The sequence below is a fragment of the Carcharhinus amblyrhynchos genome, chromosome 3, assembly GCF_965287045.1.
Source record: "Carcharhinus amblyrhynchos chromosome 3, sCarAmb.v2.hapA, whole genome shotgun sequence".
NCBI classification, from domain to species: domain Eukaryota; kingdom Metazoa; phylum Chordata; class Chondrichthyes; order Carcharhiniformes; family Carcharhinidae; genus Carcharhinus; species Carcharhinus amblyrhynchos.
This window is the reverse complement of record NC_137326.1, coordinates 88,091,869-88,108,204: the sequence shown is the minus strand read 5'-3', so window position 1 is coordinate 88,108,204 and position 16,336 is coordinate 88,091,869. Positions and strand designations below refer to the sequence as shown.

Here is a 16,336-nt window from a genome sequence, read left to right as displayed (position 1 = left end):
TTAATTTTCCACTGGAAATGACATCTGCCCATATTTGAGTTGAGCACATGCAAATCACCAGCTGATAGCAAATCACTGAATATTACCTTGAGGCTTTTATCTGATCCATTTCAGGTCATTAGCATCCTTAGTAACATTGGATATCAAGAATGTAATTGAAATCTGTCATACAGTGCTTTGAAGGTGTGGGAGAGGGATGGACAGCTTAAAATTTAAACGTCTGTCAGGTTCCGTTCAATCAATCATGCAAATTTAAAATGACAAAGCTTTTTTGGTTATTCTCTGCTTTACATGGTAACTCTGAGCATTGCAGCTCCACCAATTAATAAAAGCATTGTTTATCATTGTCAGATTAAAGAATGTTGATTTGATCTAATTTATTATTGTCACATGTATTAGTATACAGTGAAAAGTATTGTTTCTTATGCACTATTTAGACAAAGCATACCATTTATAGTGAAGGAAAGGAGAGAGTGCATAATGCAGAATGTAGTGTTACAGCCATAGCTAGGGTGAAGAGAAAGATCAGCTTAATATGAAGTAGATCCATTCAAAAGTCTGATGGCAGCAGGGAAGATGCTGTTCTTGAATCAGTTGGCAAGTGTTCTCAGAGTTTTATATCTTTTTCCCAACGGAAGAAGGTGGAAGAGAGTATGTATAGGGTGCATGGGGTCCTTAATTATGCTGGCTGTTTCTCTGAGGCAGTTTGAAGTGTAGACTGTGGCAATGGATGGGAGGCTGGTTTGTGTAATGGACTGGGCTTCGTTCACTATGCTTTGTAGTTTCTTGCAGCCTTGGACAGAGCAGGAGCCATACCAAGTTGTGATTCAACCTGAAAGAATGCTTTCTATGGTGTATCTGTAGAAGTTGGAAAGAGTTGTAGCAGACATGCTAGGTTTCCTTAGTTTCATGAGAGAGAAGAGGCATTGGTGAGCTTTCTTAACTATAGCATCTGCATGGAAGGACGAGGACAGGTTGTTGGTGATCTGGACACCTAAAAATGTGAAGCTCTCGTCCATTTCTATTTCATCCCATTGATGTAGACAGGGCACACCTCTACTAAACTTCCTGAAGTCAATGACTATCTCCTTCATTTTGTTAACACTGAGGGAGAGATTATTGTCATTGCACTGGTTCATCAGATTATCGATTTCTTTTCTGTACTCTGTCTCGTCATTGTTTGAGATCTGACAGTGGTGTCACCAGCAAACATGAAAATTGAATTGGAGGGGCATTTGCCCGCACATTCATCGGTATATAAAGAGTATTGTAAGGGAGTGAGGACATAGCCTTGAAGAGCACTTGTGTTGAGGATGATCGTGGAGGAGATATTATTGCCTATCCTTACTGACTGTAGTCTGTGGGTTAGAAAGTCTCAGATCCAATTTCAGAGGGAACAGTCATGTCCTAGGCCACAAAGTTTGGAGATGAGTCTTGTTGGAATAATGAGTGAAGGCTGAGCAGTAGTCAATGAATAGGAGTCTGACATAGTGTCTTTGCTATCTAGGTGTTCCAGAGTTGAGTGTAGGGCCAGGAAAATGGTGTCTTCTGCAGATATGTTGCGGGAGTAGGTGAACTGTGGTGCATCCATGCAGTCTGGGAGGCAGGAATTGATTTGTGCCATGACTAACATTGTGAAGCACTTTATAATGATGGATGTCAGACAATAGTAATTAAGGCATGCTACCTGGCTTTTCTTTAATACTGGGATGATGGTCATCTTTTTGAAGCAGGTAAAGATCTCATATTGATGTAAAGCGAGTTCAAAATGTCTGCGAATACCACTGCGCAGGACTTGTGTACTTGTTAGGGTAACCTATCTGGGCCAGTATCTTTCTGTGGGTTGACTTCTGAGAAGAATGCTCAGATGTTGGCAATGGTGACCTCGGATACAGGTTCGTCCAAGGCTTCTGGGATGGAGGGCGTGCTCTCACTGACATCTCGCTCAAAACAGGCATAGAATGCGTTGAGCTCATCGGAGAGAGGTGCATTAGAGCTGGCAATTTTACCTGCCTTCACCTTACAGCCTGTCTTCAGACCTTGCCATATATAGTTATGTCTTCAAACCATGTCATACTCTGTGGGCGTCCATATAGCTAGCCTAGGATACTTGCTCAGTCCGGTACTGTTTTTTGGCATCTTGTGTCTCTAAATGTCTATAGATCCTGTCTCTCAAAATACCTTCTCATAACTTAACTTACCCACTACAGATGTGAGGCTCACCGGCCTGCAGTTCCCAGGCTTTTCCCTGCAGCCCTTTTTAAACAAAGGGACAACATCTGCCACCCTCTAATTTTCAGGCACCTCACGTGTGACTATCGATAATTCAAATGTCTCTGCTAGGGGAGCTGCTGTTTCCTCCCTAGCCTCCCACAGTGTCCTGGGATACACTTCATCAGGTTTCAGATCATCAGGATTGACCTATCATGATAAGCTTTAAGACTTTCAGTACCTCCTTCTCTGTTATATGTACACGCCTCAAGACATCACTATTTATTTCCCCAAATTCCCCAACATGAATACTGATGAGAAATATTCATTTAGGATCTCACCCATCTTTTGTGGATCAAAACATAGATGACTTTGTTTTTCCTTAAGAGGTTTTACTCTCACCTTGTTTTTCTTTTGCCCTTTACAAATTTGTAGAAGCTCTTTGGATTCGCCTTTGCCTTATCTGCCAAAACAATTTCATGTCCCCTTTTTGCCCTCCTGATTTCTCTGTCAACTCTAATCCTACATCCTCTATACTCTTCAAGGTAATATACTTGATTCAACTGCCTATACATGTCATGAGCCTCCTTCTTCTTCTTGACCAGATCCTCAATATCCAGAGTCATCCAGGGTTTCCTACTTCTACCGACCTTGCCCTTCACTCTAAGAGGAACGTGCTTAACACACTTTTGAAAGCTTCCCATTTACCAGACATCCCCTTGCCTTCCCACAGACTCCCCCAATTAACAGTTGAAAGTTCCCGCCTGGTACTATCAAAATTGATCTTGCTCCAATTTAGAATTTTTACTTTTGGGCCAGACCCATCATTCTCCATATGTGTCTTAGAACTAACGGAATTATGGTAACTTCCGTCACCTGCCCTTCCTTATTTCCCAAGAGGAGGTCAAGTTTTGCCCCACCTCTTGTCGGGCCATCCACATACTGAATGAGAAATTCCTCTTGAAGGGACTCAACAGATTTCTCTCCATCCAAGCCTCTAATACTATGGCTGTCCCAGTCAATGTTGGGGAAGTTAAAATCCTCTACTATTAATACCCTATTTTTCTTGGAGCACAACCTTGTAATTTGATTTACCGAAGTGTGGGTGGGTGATAGGGTGGTAGGCATTTTTGATATTTGTGAACCAGTGGTCTAGGATGTTTGGGCCTCTGGTGGAACAGGTATTGATGCTATCTTGGTAGAACATTATGAAAGGTTGTACAGTGGTCACTCCAGATTAACTTCTCAAAATGGAGGATGTGTGAGGAAGATAACAGGCTCAATTTTACAGGCAAGTTCTTATAGTCCAAACATAATAAGCATACAAGAAACAATACTTTTCACTCTGCGCTAAAATATGTGGCAATAAATCAAATCAATCAAATTAAATCAAAAATTCAATATGTATCCCTTCTTGTCTTTTTTATCACATTCAAATGTGACCGGCACCAAACTCTATGGGATCTTTCTTTGCAAGTAAGAAATGTCACTTATACAGATCATTCAAAAGCATTTTGGTATTATCCTCTTCTCCCAAAGGACAGTCTTGGCTTCCTTAATTCTAATTCTGCATGCATATGATTCAACATTTGCAATCAAAGAGAACCCTGGAATCAATTAGCTCTGCTACAAACAGAGAACCATGAATTAACATAATTTTGACATCTAAGTGTAAAAGGTTAAAAGGAAATACAGTTATTCAGACTGAGTAACAGAATGGGATGGTTAAGAGCTCAATGGATATTGGATGTATTTAATTAAAGAAAGAATTATTGAGATTATCAGCATGTTTCCATTACCTTAGTCCGTGCATTATACTTGATATTTTCTGGGGGTAAATTTGTGGCATTACTTCCATGTTTCACGGTGACGGATGCCACAGCATTCTTGAAGCCAAAGATTTTTATTTCTTCAAATTTAAGGTTGTTTGGGTCAATATATCCTCGTTTTACTACCTTAATATCCAAAAGATTCTAAAAGAGAACAAATCTTCATTAAGCATTTGGAGCAAATTCCTTCTTTCCCTGATAGTGTTAACACATCTAGGCCTTGTGCATATATTAATAAAAGCAAATTACTGTGGCTGCTGGAATCTGAAACCAATAGAGAAAATGCTGGAAAATCTCAGCAGGTCTGGCAGCATCTGTAAGGAGAGAAAAGATGTTTCGAGTACAAATGACCCTTTGTCAAAGCTTGTGCATATATTGTTTGTCCACAACAATACGTTTGTTATGCACTAACAAATCAACCAAAAAGCAATACAGTGAGGCCTCGTTGTAACGCAATGGTTGGGGTCCATAAAATGTTATCGCGAATGTTATCTGGGTCATGCTAAATCGGGGTCGCACTAAATCACTAAACCGGAAAAAGCAAAAAAAGGGTCCATCCATCATATCACGTCATATCCGATTTTGCCCTAAATTGGGGTGCATAAAATTGGGGTCCCACTGTACTTGAAGCATGGAATCTTGCCTTCATGATTTCCAGGATTTTCCAGTCGCACTCACCCCAAAACCCATTCAATCCCACCCAAGGTCGACAGACTTTTGTGTGGTCCACCCGTCGCCCGCTACCATTCCCATGGAGGGAAGGATGGGAAATCTCCCCCCTTGGTTTTTCCTGAAACGAGGTAACTAATGCTATCTGCTGTGAGGTAAACTTAACCTTTAATGGTGTAGACTTTTTGTGTGGCAAGTTGCTGAAAGGGTAAACTGATAACGATACCATGAGGGAGCACCTGGGATCTAGGTGAACAGGGCAAGCCCACCCCCACGTGAAGAGGCTAATCAGTTTACTGTGTCTCCACCAGTGTCAGTCAGTCTAGGAACAGAACTTCATCTTTTCATTAAACGATTTGTAGGATTCCAGACTCAACACTGGGTTCAACAATTTCAAGCTGTAATCTGTGTCCCGTTTTGTTTCCTTTCGCTTGCTTGTTTTGTTTTCAGTCTGCCTCACAACTGTTCCAATCACATCTTTGGCACGGATTTCCACAAAACTTCTGACCAAACTTTTCTGTGCCCTGATGCAACTATACATTACTTCTGAGCTTGGCTTCTCCAGAAATTGTAAGCGTAGCAAGAGATGATATACTTCCCCCAAGTGAGTAGGCCAATAACCAGAGTAAAATAACTCCTCAGAGGCCAGTGTCTCTTCACCAGGTTGCTTTTACTTATAAACGTATCTCCACTCCTAACAGTGGCTTCAGATACAAAGTCAAAATCCAGAGTGTCAATTGACCTCACAGGTGAGACTCTGATTGGGCAAGCAGTCATTACACCAATCAGGAAGTTCGTACTCCAAGAGGCCAACCTCATGGTCCTCACTGAGGTCATGACTCAAAAGTTATAAAGTCATTAATAGAAGTTATAAAAGGGGGATGAGGAAAAATACTTTGACTCAGAGATTTGTTGGAATCTGAAATTCTGCATCTAAAAAGCTGATGGAAGCTGATCCATAAATAATTTTAACAGAGGCTGGACATATATTTGTGTAATTTACAAAGATATGAATATAAAGGAGAGCTGTAAGATAAAATGCAAGTACTCTTTCGTACTGTACAATTCTATGATTGTGCAATACTCTGATTAAGGAAAACAGCAAAATAAAGTTAAAGTTAAGTTAAGGTTTATTTATTAGTCACAATTAAGCCTTACATTATCACTGCAACGAAATGACTGTGAAATTCTCCTAGTCACCACACTCCAGCACCTGTTCGGGTTAATGCACCTAACCAGCGCATCTTTCAGACTGTGGGAGGAAACCAGAGCACCCACAGGAAACTCACACAGACATGGGGAGAACCAGCCAGATAACTGGTAAAATAAGACCAGCCAGATAATGGTACATGTCACAAGATGCAACCTGTCAACTTGAATCCCATCAGCAGTCCATGAGTGCCAAACTTTCATATCAGCCTACAGCTCTTGTAGTGCATCTTGACTGCATACCTATACCTGGGCAGAGCAATTAGTCAAAATGTAGCGTACAATTAAAGACATGCTACACTCACATCTTCCAACGGTTTCAGGTTAAGCCTGCATTACATCTGGGTTCACCCTTTCTCATCTCACTGAAATAAGGTTATTTCCATTCCAACACTTTCATATTAGGCTCCTTTGATTGCTATTTCTTTCTCTTCACCTGTTTCTATGTGCATGTTCTGAAACCACTGTTACTATTACCTAACTATTCCCCTACCTTAAAATAGTTTACTTTTCCTGCCTCATCAGTCAGTTTTTGTCTCAGATTATTTAAAATTCTCTGATATTAAAACTCCATTATTCATGTAAATGTAACTAAATTTCCTGAAATTTTCACCCTTGATTGCTTTCCTGCCATTGGTTATCAATTAATATACTCTCAATGTGGCAAGTGAGGAAAATAATTGACAAAGGTAAATAAAATGGTTTGGCCCGAGAACATTTTCCTGAGGAACTCCTGGAGTGATGTTCTGGGATTGTAGCAACTGGTATCTGCTCAGTATAGTATCCCCTTCTGCATGAGGTATGACTTCAGCCACTTCAGGATTTTCTCTTTGGCTATCTCACTAAAAATAGCTTATATCGAGTATATGTGGGCAGCAGTGGTTAGCACTGCTGCCTCACAGCTCGAAGGGCACAGGTTCGATTCCCAGCTTGGGTCACTGTCTATGCGGAGTCTACACATTCTCTCTGTGTCTGCGTGGTTTTGCTCCGGGTTCTCCGGTTTCCTCCCACAGTCTGAAAGACATGCTGGTTAGGTAGATCAGCCAATGCTAAATTCTCCCTCAGTGTATCCGAAAAGGCACCAGAGTGTGGCGACTTGGGGATTTTCACAGTAACTTCATTGCAGCGTTAACATCAGCCGACTTCTGACACCGATAACTCAATAAATAAATAAATAAAAATAAGAAGGGGCTTCTTGTAGAGCCATGCTTGGTTGGTAGCTGCCTGCTGGGCACACAGAAACAGAAAACAGAAAAGAAAAATGGGAAAACAAGAATACTGGTCTAAATTTGTCTTCTATATCTTAAAATGAGAAACCAGTAAAAACTGGGAAATAAAAATACTGGTCCAAACTGGCTTTTCCTTCTTAGAAAGTAATGTCAGCATTAAAAATGCCCCAATAAAGTGCATCACAGTGACATGCCAAGTTTGAACCTGGAAATTACTATTGGTACTGTTGCCACGCTAAGGCTGAATGTCCTATTTAAATGTTTATTCACTATTTTCATGAGGTATTTATCTGTTTATTTGAAATGAGTTAACACATCTTCCAAGTGCTCCATTTAGAGGAGGAATGAATGAGGATGCATAAATTCTGACACTTGAGTATAAGCTTGGCAATGCTGTCACATTTTAGAACTGCCAAAGATAGGAGAATGAATACATCCTGATACTCGCACGGGCTGTTCTGAAAACATAATTTATTTCAGTGAGGGTTATATTAATGCAGTTTAAAGGGATGTACAGTCACTTCTGTTAAAAAAAACTCGTCCACCAATCCTGGAAATGTATTCCATGTACAAACTGTGCAGCAAATTTTGTCACAGAATAACTATTAGAAAACATAAAATTGAATCAATGTGAGAAAGCTAACCTTTTTAACTGTAAACTGATAACTGGTGTACGCTTCCTTTTGGAAAGTATCTGAAAGGTAAAATCAGCACAATTTACTACTCAGCAATATTGCATCAGAAAAACCAATAATATTGTAGATATTAAGACCATCATCAACTATCATAAAACTTAGAGAATAAGAAAATTATTTAAAAGCAGAATGATGAATGATAAGGTCACTCCTTCAGGCAACATAATTGCTTGATTATCAATATTGAATTAGCTCACCAGCCCTGTCCTAAACGGATTTAATCCTGTTTTGAAATGACAACCTGAATTGAGAAATAAGATTCCTGGCTCGGTTAATATTTTGCTGAAACAATTCTGAACAGAAGATTAAAAGACGTTCAGAAGCAGAAGCCAATAGTGGATGCAGCGAGCTAGAAAAAGTCCATTGATATCCTACTGATGGGAAGAGACAGAAATTTCCAGCTAGTGTCTCAATGTTTCATCATTATAAATACCTTGTTCGTGCTAATATTTTAGAAGTAGCTATTAGTTGATTAAAGTTCAACTGTGGTGAATGTGATAAACACAACCAAAGCAGTTTGAAAATGAGTGCACTTAAAAGATTGGGGCCATGTTGACCTAAGGGGTTAATCACAAGAAAGATCAGATCATAAAACAGCAACTAGGTTTACATAGCTGGAGAACTGGAGTCAAGGAGTAGAATTCTCCCATCAGTCCCATGGCGGGGGCAGGAATGGTGAGTGTTTCCATGGTGGAGGCTGATGGGAAGCCATGCTGTATCTCCACCCCCATCGTAATTAATTATGCATCCAAGGTTTAGGCACTATCTTCCAATGTGGGGCAGAATTTATGGCACGTGTCCTGCTATCATATCCAGGTGGCTTTGTTGAGAAACACCCAATATGACTGACCCATTATTGAAGAAAGAGGATGGAATTCCTGAGGAAAGAAGTTCCTGAAGAAATGCTCTGATGCTGGAAGATGGCCCTCCTGGAGCTGGAAGATCCACCAGGTACACTACTGTGGCATTCCAAGGTCACTGGTGGCTTCCATTCCAAACTCTGAAAGCAACCCCAGGCCTTCTTCAGGTAACCCTGACTCTTTGCCACAATGGTGTAGACAAGCCCAGGACTGGTGTTGTGGAGAATTGGGCCAGATCTTCATTGGCATCACATTAATTGGATGCAAATCACTTTCACACCAGTCACTGTCAAGATTCCTGATCTCCAAGATTGGACAGCATCAGAATATCCCATGGTAATTTCATGCCAGAATGAAAACAATTTTTGGGCCTCTTGCCAAATTATCCTCTCCCGTCTGAAACTGATCCTGTTGATGGGGGAATGAGAGAATTCTGCCCAAGGGGCTGACGTTGCTGGAAAACAGATGCAACCCAGAGAGTTCGAACAATATAATCCATACAGGAGGATGTCATTTGGCCCATCAAGTCTGCACCTACTCTCAGAAAAAGCATCTGACCCAGCCAAATGCCCCCATCCCCTCTCCTCATGGTCCTATCCCTGTAATCCTGTACATTTACCATGGCTAATCCATCTAACCTACAAATCTTCAGACATTAAGGGGCAATTTAGCATGCCCAATCCACCTAACCTACAAATCTTCTGACACTAAGGGGCAATTTAGCATGGCCAATCCATCTAACCCAAAATCGTCAGACACTAAGAGCAATTTATCATGGCCAATCCACATAATCTGCATACCTCTGGACTGTGGGAGGAACCCTTGTGTCAGAGGAAGCTCTGGGAGCCTTTATAGCTTGACCTGAAATCCAGGGATAGTGGCAGTGCAATGATGCTAGCCAGCTACTAAAATACTGAAACGGAGCTAGTACGTAGAGGAAAGCGTGCAGAGTTAGAAATCTGGCGGAACAGAGCCTGGGGAGACAAGATTGAAACAATAGGGGGTGTATAGTCATCGAGGCAGTCTGAGTTGAAGTAACGTTTGGAGAGAATTCCAAAGTGAGGTCTTTGAAGTTGAAGATTGGAATCCGTCGTGACAGAGACAGAGGGCACAATCTTAGCAGTTGTTCACACCATGCTCCTGCTGCACCGAGGTGGAAAAATTCACTGCAGCAGGGTGGAAAAATCTCGCTGGCGTCAACAGCTATAACATTCTAGCCAGAGTCTTCAGGGGTCCGGGATCACACAATACTCTGAGGAAAGTTATTTAATTGATCGATCTTGTGAAAAGGTTTTTAGTGGATACCCAGTTTAAAGTTTATTTATTAGTGTCACAAGTAGGTTTATATTAACATTGTAATGATCTAACTGTGAAAATCCAATAGTCGCTACACTCCAGTGCCTGAGCAGGTTCACTAAGGGAGAATTTAGCATTGCCAATGCACCTAATCAGCACGTCTTCTCGACCTAGGAAGAGAAACTGGAGCGCCCGGGGGAAACCCACGCAAATATAGGAAAAATGTGCAGATCCCGCACAGACAGTGATCCAAGCCAGGAATCGAACCCGGGTCCTTGGTGCTGTGAGGCAGCAGTGCTAACCAATGTGCCATGTGCCACCCCCATATTCAAAGCAGTTGCATACTGTGGATTATAACATACTGTAAAGTTGAGTACAATACCTCTGGATTCTCCATCATCCCAGAATAACTCTCCACTAGCCTCTCCTTTTTCATCAAGGGCAATGAGGAGAGCCATGGGCTTCTTCCGACTGCAAATAATAGTGAGTGTATTTAATGCAATTGATTCACACTGTCATTATCTATGATATTTTAACGTAAGTGTGCTAAACTGCAGGAAATTTAAACATAGATCTGGTTGTACTTACCTGTAAAAAGTAGTATTTGCTGGTTGCTGTGTTGGGAAGATAAATCCACCTCTGACATGAAGTCCCAGTTTATCTCCTGGAATATGCATCTCCACCATCTGCTTTCGAGAAGATATGGCAACACCCTAATTTGACAATAAATGTTTCTTTTTAGACTTTGTATACTAGATTCTTGTTAATTAATTAGCATGGCACAGGAAAATTTGAATAAGACATAGATTAATATTAAATATAATTTCTGCATCAATCAACTTGTGACTAATACAATTCTGTTATCAGGATTGGTCATTCTGATCTGAAAGAATAAACATATTTTGTGGTTGATGGATGTATCTTAACACAAACCATCCCAGATATGTACATATCTATGTCAATAATACATTTACAAAAACTAGATGCTAAGAATATTAAATTCAATGATAGAGCATTCAGGCATATGATTGAATTCTACCCTTCACTCAAGTCAAGTAAGCTACTGTTGGACAAATATGATGGGCTTTCAGTCAACCACTAATTCTACATTTTGATGGACAATTTCATGCAGATAGAGAGAAAAAGTTAGCAGGCAAATGCAACCTATCTGCTTCCTCTCAGCTAATTTGATTAGGCATCTCCATTCTCTTCAAGAGAAGAAGCCAGCATGAAGGCAACAGAATTAAGGTCGGAGAAAGGATGAAAGTCTTAAACGTTTCTTGTAGAAACATTTTAGTATTTTCACTGAATATGTGATATTTGGCTCAAAGTATCTCATAGGCTATGTCACAGAAAATTGAGCGTGGTGATGGAGGGAAAATTTTCAGACTGGAGGCCAGTTACCAGTGGCGTACCAAAATCAAGAACAACTTTTTAACAGTTTTCCAGAGATGTTTCTTTTTCACAAGGTATAAACTGGGTCCTCTGTTATTTGTGATTTTTATCAATGACTTGGAAGAGGGGACTGAAGGGTGGGTTAGTAAATTTGCTGATGACACCAAAATTGGCAGAGTAGCGGATGAGGTGGAGGACTCTTGCAGGCTGCAAAGAGACATTGATAGGATGCAGACCTGGGCCGAAAAGTGGTAGATGGAGTTTAACCCGAACAAGTGCAAGGTGATTCATTTTGGTAGGACAAACTTGAATGCGGATTACAGAGTCAACAGCACGATTCTGAGGAATGTGAAGGAACAGAGAGATCTTGGAGTTCATATCCACAGATCTCTGAAGGTTGCAATTCAAGTGGATAGAGTTGTGAAGAAGGCTTATAGTGAGTTAACGTTTATTAACAGGGGATTTGAGTTTAAGAGTCATGGGATTATGCTGCAACTATACAGGATCTTGGTGAGACCACATTTGGAACACTGTGTGCAGTTTGGGTCACCTCACTATTAAAAAGATGTGGAAGAATTGGAGAGATTGCAGAGGAGATTTACCAGGATGCTGCCTGGTTTGGAGGGTAGGTCTTATGTGGAAAGGTTGAGGGAGCTGGGGCTTTTCTCCTTAGAGCGGAGGAGGATGAGAGGCGACTTAATAGAGGTTTATAAGATGATGAGGGGGATAGATAGAGTGGACGTGCAGAGACTATTTCCTTGGGTGGATGTAGCTGTTACTAGGGAGCATAATTGTAAGGTTCATGGTGGGAGATATAGAAGGGATGTCTGAGGTAGATTCTTTACTCAGAGGGTGGTTGGGATGGGGAATGCACTGCCTGCTGTGATAGTGGAGTCAGACACTTTAGGAACTTTCAAGCGGTTTTTGGATAGGCACATGGAGCACACCTGAATGATAGGGAGTGGGATAGCTTGATCTTGGGTTCGGACTTGGCTCGGCACAAGATTGAGGGCTGAAGAGCCTGTACTGTGTTGGATTGTTCTATGTTCTATGTTCCATGTATACCTAATCTGTAATAAATCCATTTGATGTAACAGATGGTTACGGGAAATTTTTACTTCTCAAAAGTGATAGCCGCCATGAACACTGTGATCACGGAAAATGGTTCATCTTCAAGGACTCAGAACATTCTGGAAGAATCTGTGTTTTGAAAGACACTGTTCCTTAAAGGGTTAATGCAGGATTTTGATTGCTTTTCCCAGGGTAAAAAAAATCTTCTAACAGAAAAGATAAGTCAGCAGTTTTGAAAAGGCTGGAAACCTGTTGAGCTTGTTGGGCTGCTTACAAAAGGGGGCACATGGTAATTTATAGCTTGTGAAAAAGAAACATCTCTGGAAAACTGTTAAAAAGTTGTTCTTGATTTTGCATTGAGAAGAAGGTCCAACTGATGGTGAAAAGACGACAGCAGCTTTTTTGCAGCCCAGAGCCAATTCACAGCCAGAGGTGAAAATAAGCTGCTTCACAGATCAGTAAGAAGTCTCACAACATCAGGTTAAAGTCCAACAGGCTTAATTTGGTAGCACAAGCTTTTGGAGTCTCGCTCCTTTTTCACGTGAGTGAGAAGTTGTGTTCACAAACAGCGCATATACAGACACAAGCTCAATTTACAAGATAATAGTTGGAATGCGAGCCTTTACAGGTAATCAAGTAAAACAGATAAGCAACACAGAATCGCTGAGCAGAAACTGATTGCCAAGTTCTGCACACATAAGGACTGCCCCAACCAGGATCTTGGGTTCATGTCACACTATCTGTAACCTCCATGACTTGCCTGGGCTTGCAAACTGTCTAACTGTCCTGGCTGGAGACAATACACATCTCTTTAACCTGTGCTCGGTCCTCTCTCTACTCACATTGTCTGTACCTTTAAGATTTGATTACCTGTAAAGACTCACATTCCAACCATTGTCTTGCAAATTGAGATTGTGTCTATATATACCCTGTTTGTGAAAACAACTCCTCACTGACCTAAAGAAGGAGCGACACTCCGAATGCTTGTGCTACCAAATAAACTTGTTGGACTTTAACCTGGAGTTGTGGGACTTCTTACTGTTCCCACATGATTCCCATTAAAATTTTAAGTGTTGGTGGCATGCATGGAAGACACATGCAATTCGGCAGCTGGGGAATCTTTGTACTTTATAGAACATAGAACACTACAGCTCAAACAGGCCCTTCGGCCCACAAGTTGCGCCGATCACATCTATACCTACCAAGCCATAGAATTATCTGTAACTTCCAATGCCATTAGATCCCATATACTCATCCAGAAGTCTTTTAAAAGACCCCAGCGAGTTCGTCTCTACCGCCACCGACAGCAGCCAATTCCACTCACTGACCACCCTCTGAGTGAAAAACTTACCCCTAACATCTCCTCTGTACTTGCTCCCCAGCACCTTAAACCTGTGTCCTCTCGTAGCGACCATTTCAGCCCTGGGAAATAGCCTCCGAGAATCCACCCTATCTATTCCTCTCAACATTTTATAAACCTCAATCAGGTCACCTCTCAACCTTCATCTCTCCAGGGAGAAGAGACCTAGCTCCCTCAACCTATTTTCATAAGGCATGCCTCCCAATCCAGGCAACATCCTTGTAAATCTCCTCTGCACCCTCTCAATAGCTTCCACATCCTTCCTGTAGTGAGGCGACCAGAACTGCGCACAGTACTCCAAGTGGGGTCTGACAAGGGTCCTATAAAGTTGCAGCATTACCTCCCAACTCCGAAACTCAATCCCTCGATTAATGAAGGCCAGTACACCATACACCTTCTTGACCACATCCTCCACCTGCGAGGCCGATTTAAGAGTCCTATGGACCCGGACCCCAAGATCCTTCTGCTCTTCAACCCAGCTAAGACTCCTACCCTTGATATTGTACTCCTGCATCCCGTTGGTCCTGCCACAATGGACCACTACACATTTATCCACGTTGAAGTCCATCTGCCACTTCTCCACCTAGTCTTGCATCCTATCTATGTCACGCTGCAACTTCTGACATCCCTCCAGACTATCCACAACACCACCAACCTTCGTATCGTCGGCGAACTTACTGACCCATCCCTCCACTTCCTCATCCAGGTCATTTATGAAAATGACAAACAGCAAGGGTCCTAGAACAGATCCCTGGGGCACTCCACTGGTGACCGACCTCCATGCAGAAAAAGACCCATCCACAACCACTCTCTGCCTTCTGCAGGCAAGCCAGTTCTGGATCCACAAGGCCAAAGCCCCTTGGATCCCATGCCCTCTCACCTTCTCAAGAAGTCTTGCACGGGGGACCTTATCAAATGCCTTGCTGAAGTCTATGTAAACCATGTCTACCGCCCTTCCTCCGTCAATCTATTCAGTCACATTTTCAAAGAACTCAACTAGGCTCGTAAAGCATGACCTGCCCTTGACAAAGCCGTGCTGACTATTCCTGATCATTCTAAACTTCTCTCAATGCTCATAAATCTTGTCCCTCAGAATCCTCTCCATCAACTTACCAATCACTGGGGTCAGACTCACCGGTCGGTAATTTCCCGGGCTATCCCTGTTCCCTTTCTTGAAAATAGGAACCACATCCACAATCCTCCAATCCTCCGGAACCTCTCCCGTCTCCATTGACGATGCAAAGATCATCGCCAGGGGCTCTGCAATCACTTCCCTCACCTCCCACAATAACCTGGGGTACATCCCATCCGGTCCCGGCAACTTATCTATTTTGATAGAATTTAAAAGTTCCAACACATCCTCTCTCTTAATATCCACATACTCAATCTTTTCAGTCTGCTGCAAACTGACTGAAAAGCCCTGTTTGTGAACAGAACTCCCACTCATCTGATGAAGGAGCAGAGCTCTGAAAGCTTGTGGCTTGTGCTACCAAATAAACCTATTGGACTTTAACCTGGTGTTGTGAGACTTCTTACTGTGCTCACCCCAGTCCAACGCCAGCATCTCCACATCATCATAGATCAATGCTAGGAGAAAAACTATCTAATCCAGGTGCCATTTCGAGGACTCCAACATTTTTTCTTTTCCCTTGAACCATTGACTTTTAACATTTGGCAGAATTCATCTGCTTTTATTTTCGACCGTCCATGCATGACTTCGGGTATCATGAAAGACACTTTCATATTTCATTATATAGGTTAATAAGCTTTGCCTTTCCATTTGGACAAGATTGCAAAAAACTCTTAAGTTTGATGTTTATTAAAAGAAGTCTGGTTAGTGTCTCTTTTATTCTGGGTAACAGTAGCAAAGGTAAACAACTGGCTATTTTTGGTGAGTGAATGGAACTTTTAAGTTAATGGTGTTGTCTGTGGAGTAGCGGGATTAGGCAAACTATGTCCCCCCATCCCAATCGTATCATACATGTTTGAGAGTTCCAAGTAGAAAACACACCGAAGAAATCATGGGTCTGTATTATATAATTTGCTGTCGATTAATTTAAATAAATGGAAAATCTGATGCCGTTGAATGATGATTTATTGGACAGTGTTCCTTGTGAGTGTTTTTCCACTGCAGGACATTCAACTGTGGAATAAGGATTTATTAACTTCAAAATTGAATTAAAGGGATATTTACTGTTTCGTAATCATACCAAACCGCATCAGGTACATAGGCAGAGACAATTTTCGTATCCTGAAAATGAAAGTAATGTAGTAAGCATTAGTATAAATTTTAAACAGGTATTAAAATAGCTTAGAAATGCAAAATGAAATAGAAGGGCATCATTTTCTTATTGACAGGCATCCATTGCCATCACGCCTCTGGTATAGCATAATGCTACACTATTGTCAGCCACAACTCAGAACTCACATCTCGGAAGCATAATGATCAAGGTGCAAGAGATATGAGAATAGCCTGACACTTCAGCATAGTACTGAGGGAGTGCTGTAAAAT

At 41.5% G+C, this 16,336-nt stretch overlaps 1 protein-coding gene across 1 annotated transcript in view; it reads right to left on the bottom strand.

The window, feature by feature from the left end:
• Positions 1-16,336, bottom strand: part of si (sucrase-isomaltase) — a 237,232-nt gene that overhangs the window by 76,745 nt on the left and 144,151 nt on the right. Inside the window, exons 21-25 of the mRNA XM_080185474.1 lie at positions 16,019-16,075; positions 10,587-10,711; positions 10,381-10,469; positions 7,792-7,841; positions 4,011-4,184 (exon numbers count right to left, since the gene is read on the bottom strand). Coding sequence (XP_080041600.1) covers positions 4,011-4,184; positions 7,792-7,841; positions 10,381-10,469; positions 10,587-10,711; positions 16,019-16,075 — 495 coding nt within the window. The remainder of the gene's footprint in view (positions 1-4,010; positions 4,185-7,791; positions 7,842-10,380; positions 10,470-10,586; positions 10,712-16,018; positions 16,076-16,336) is intronic.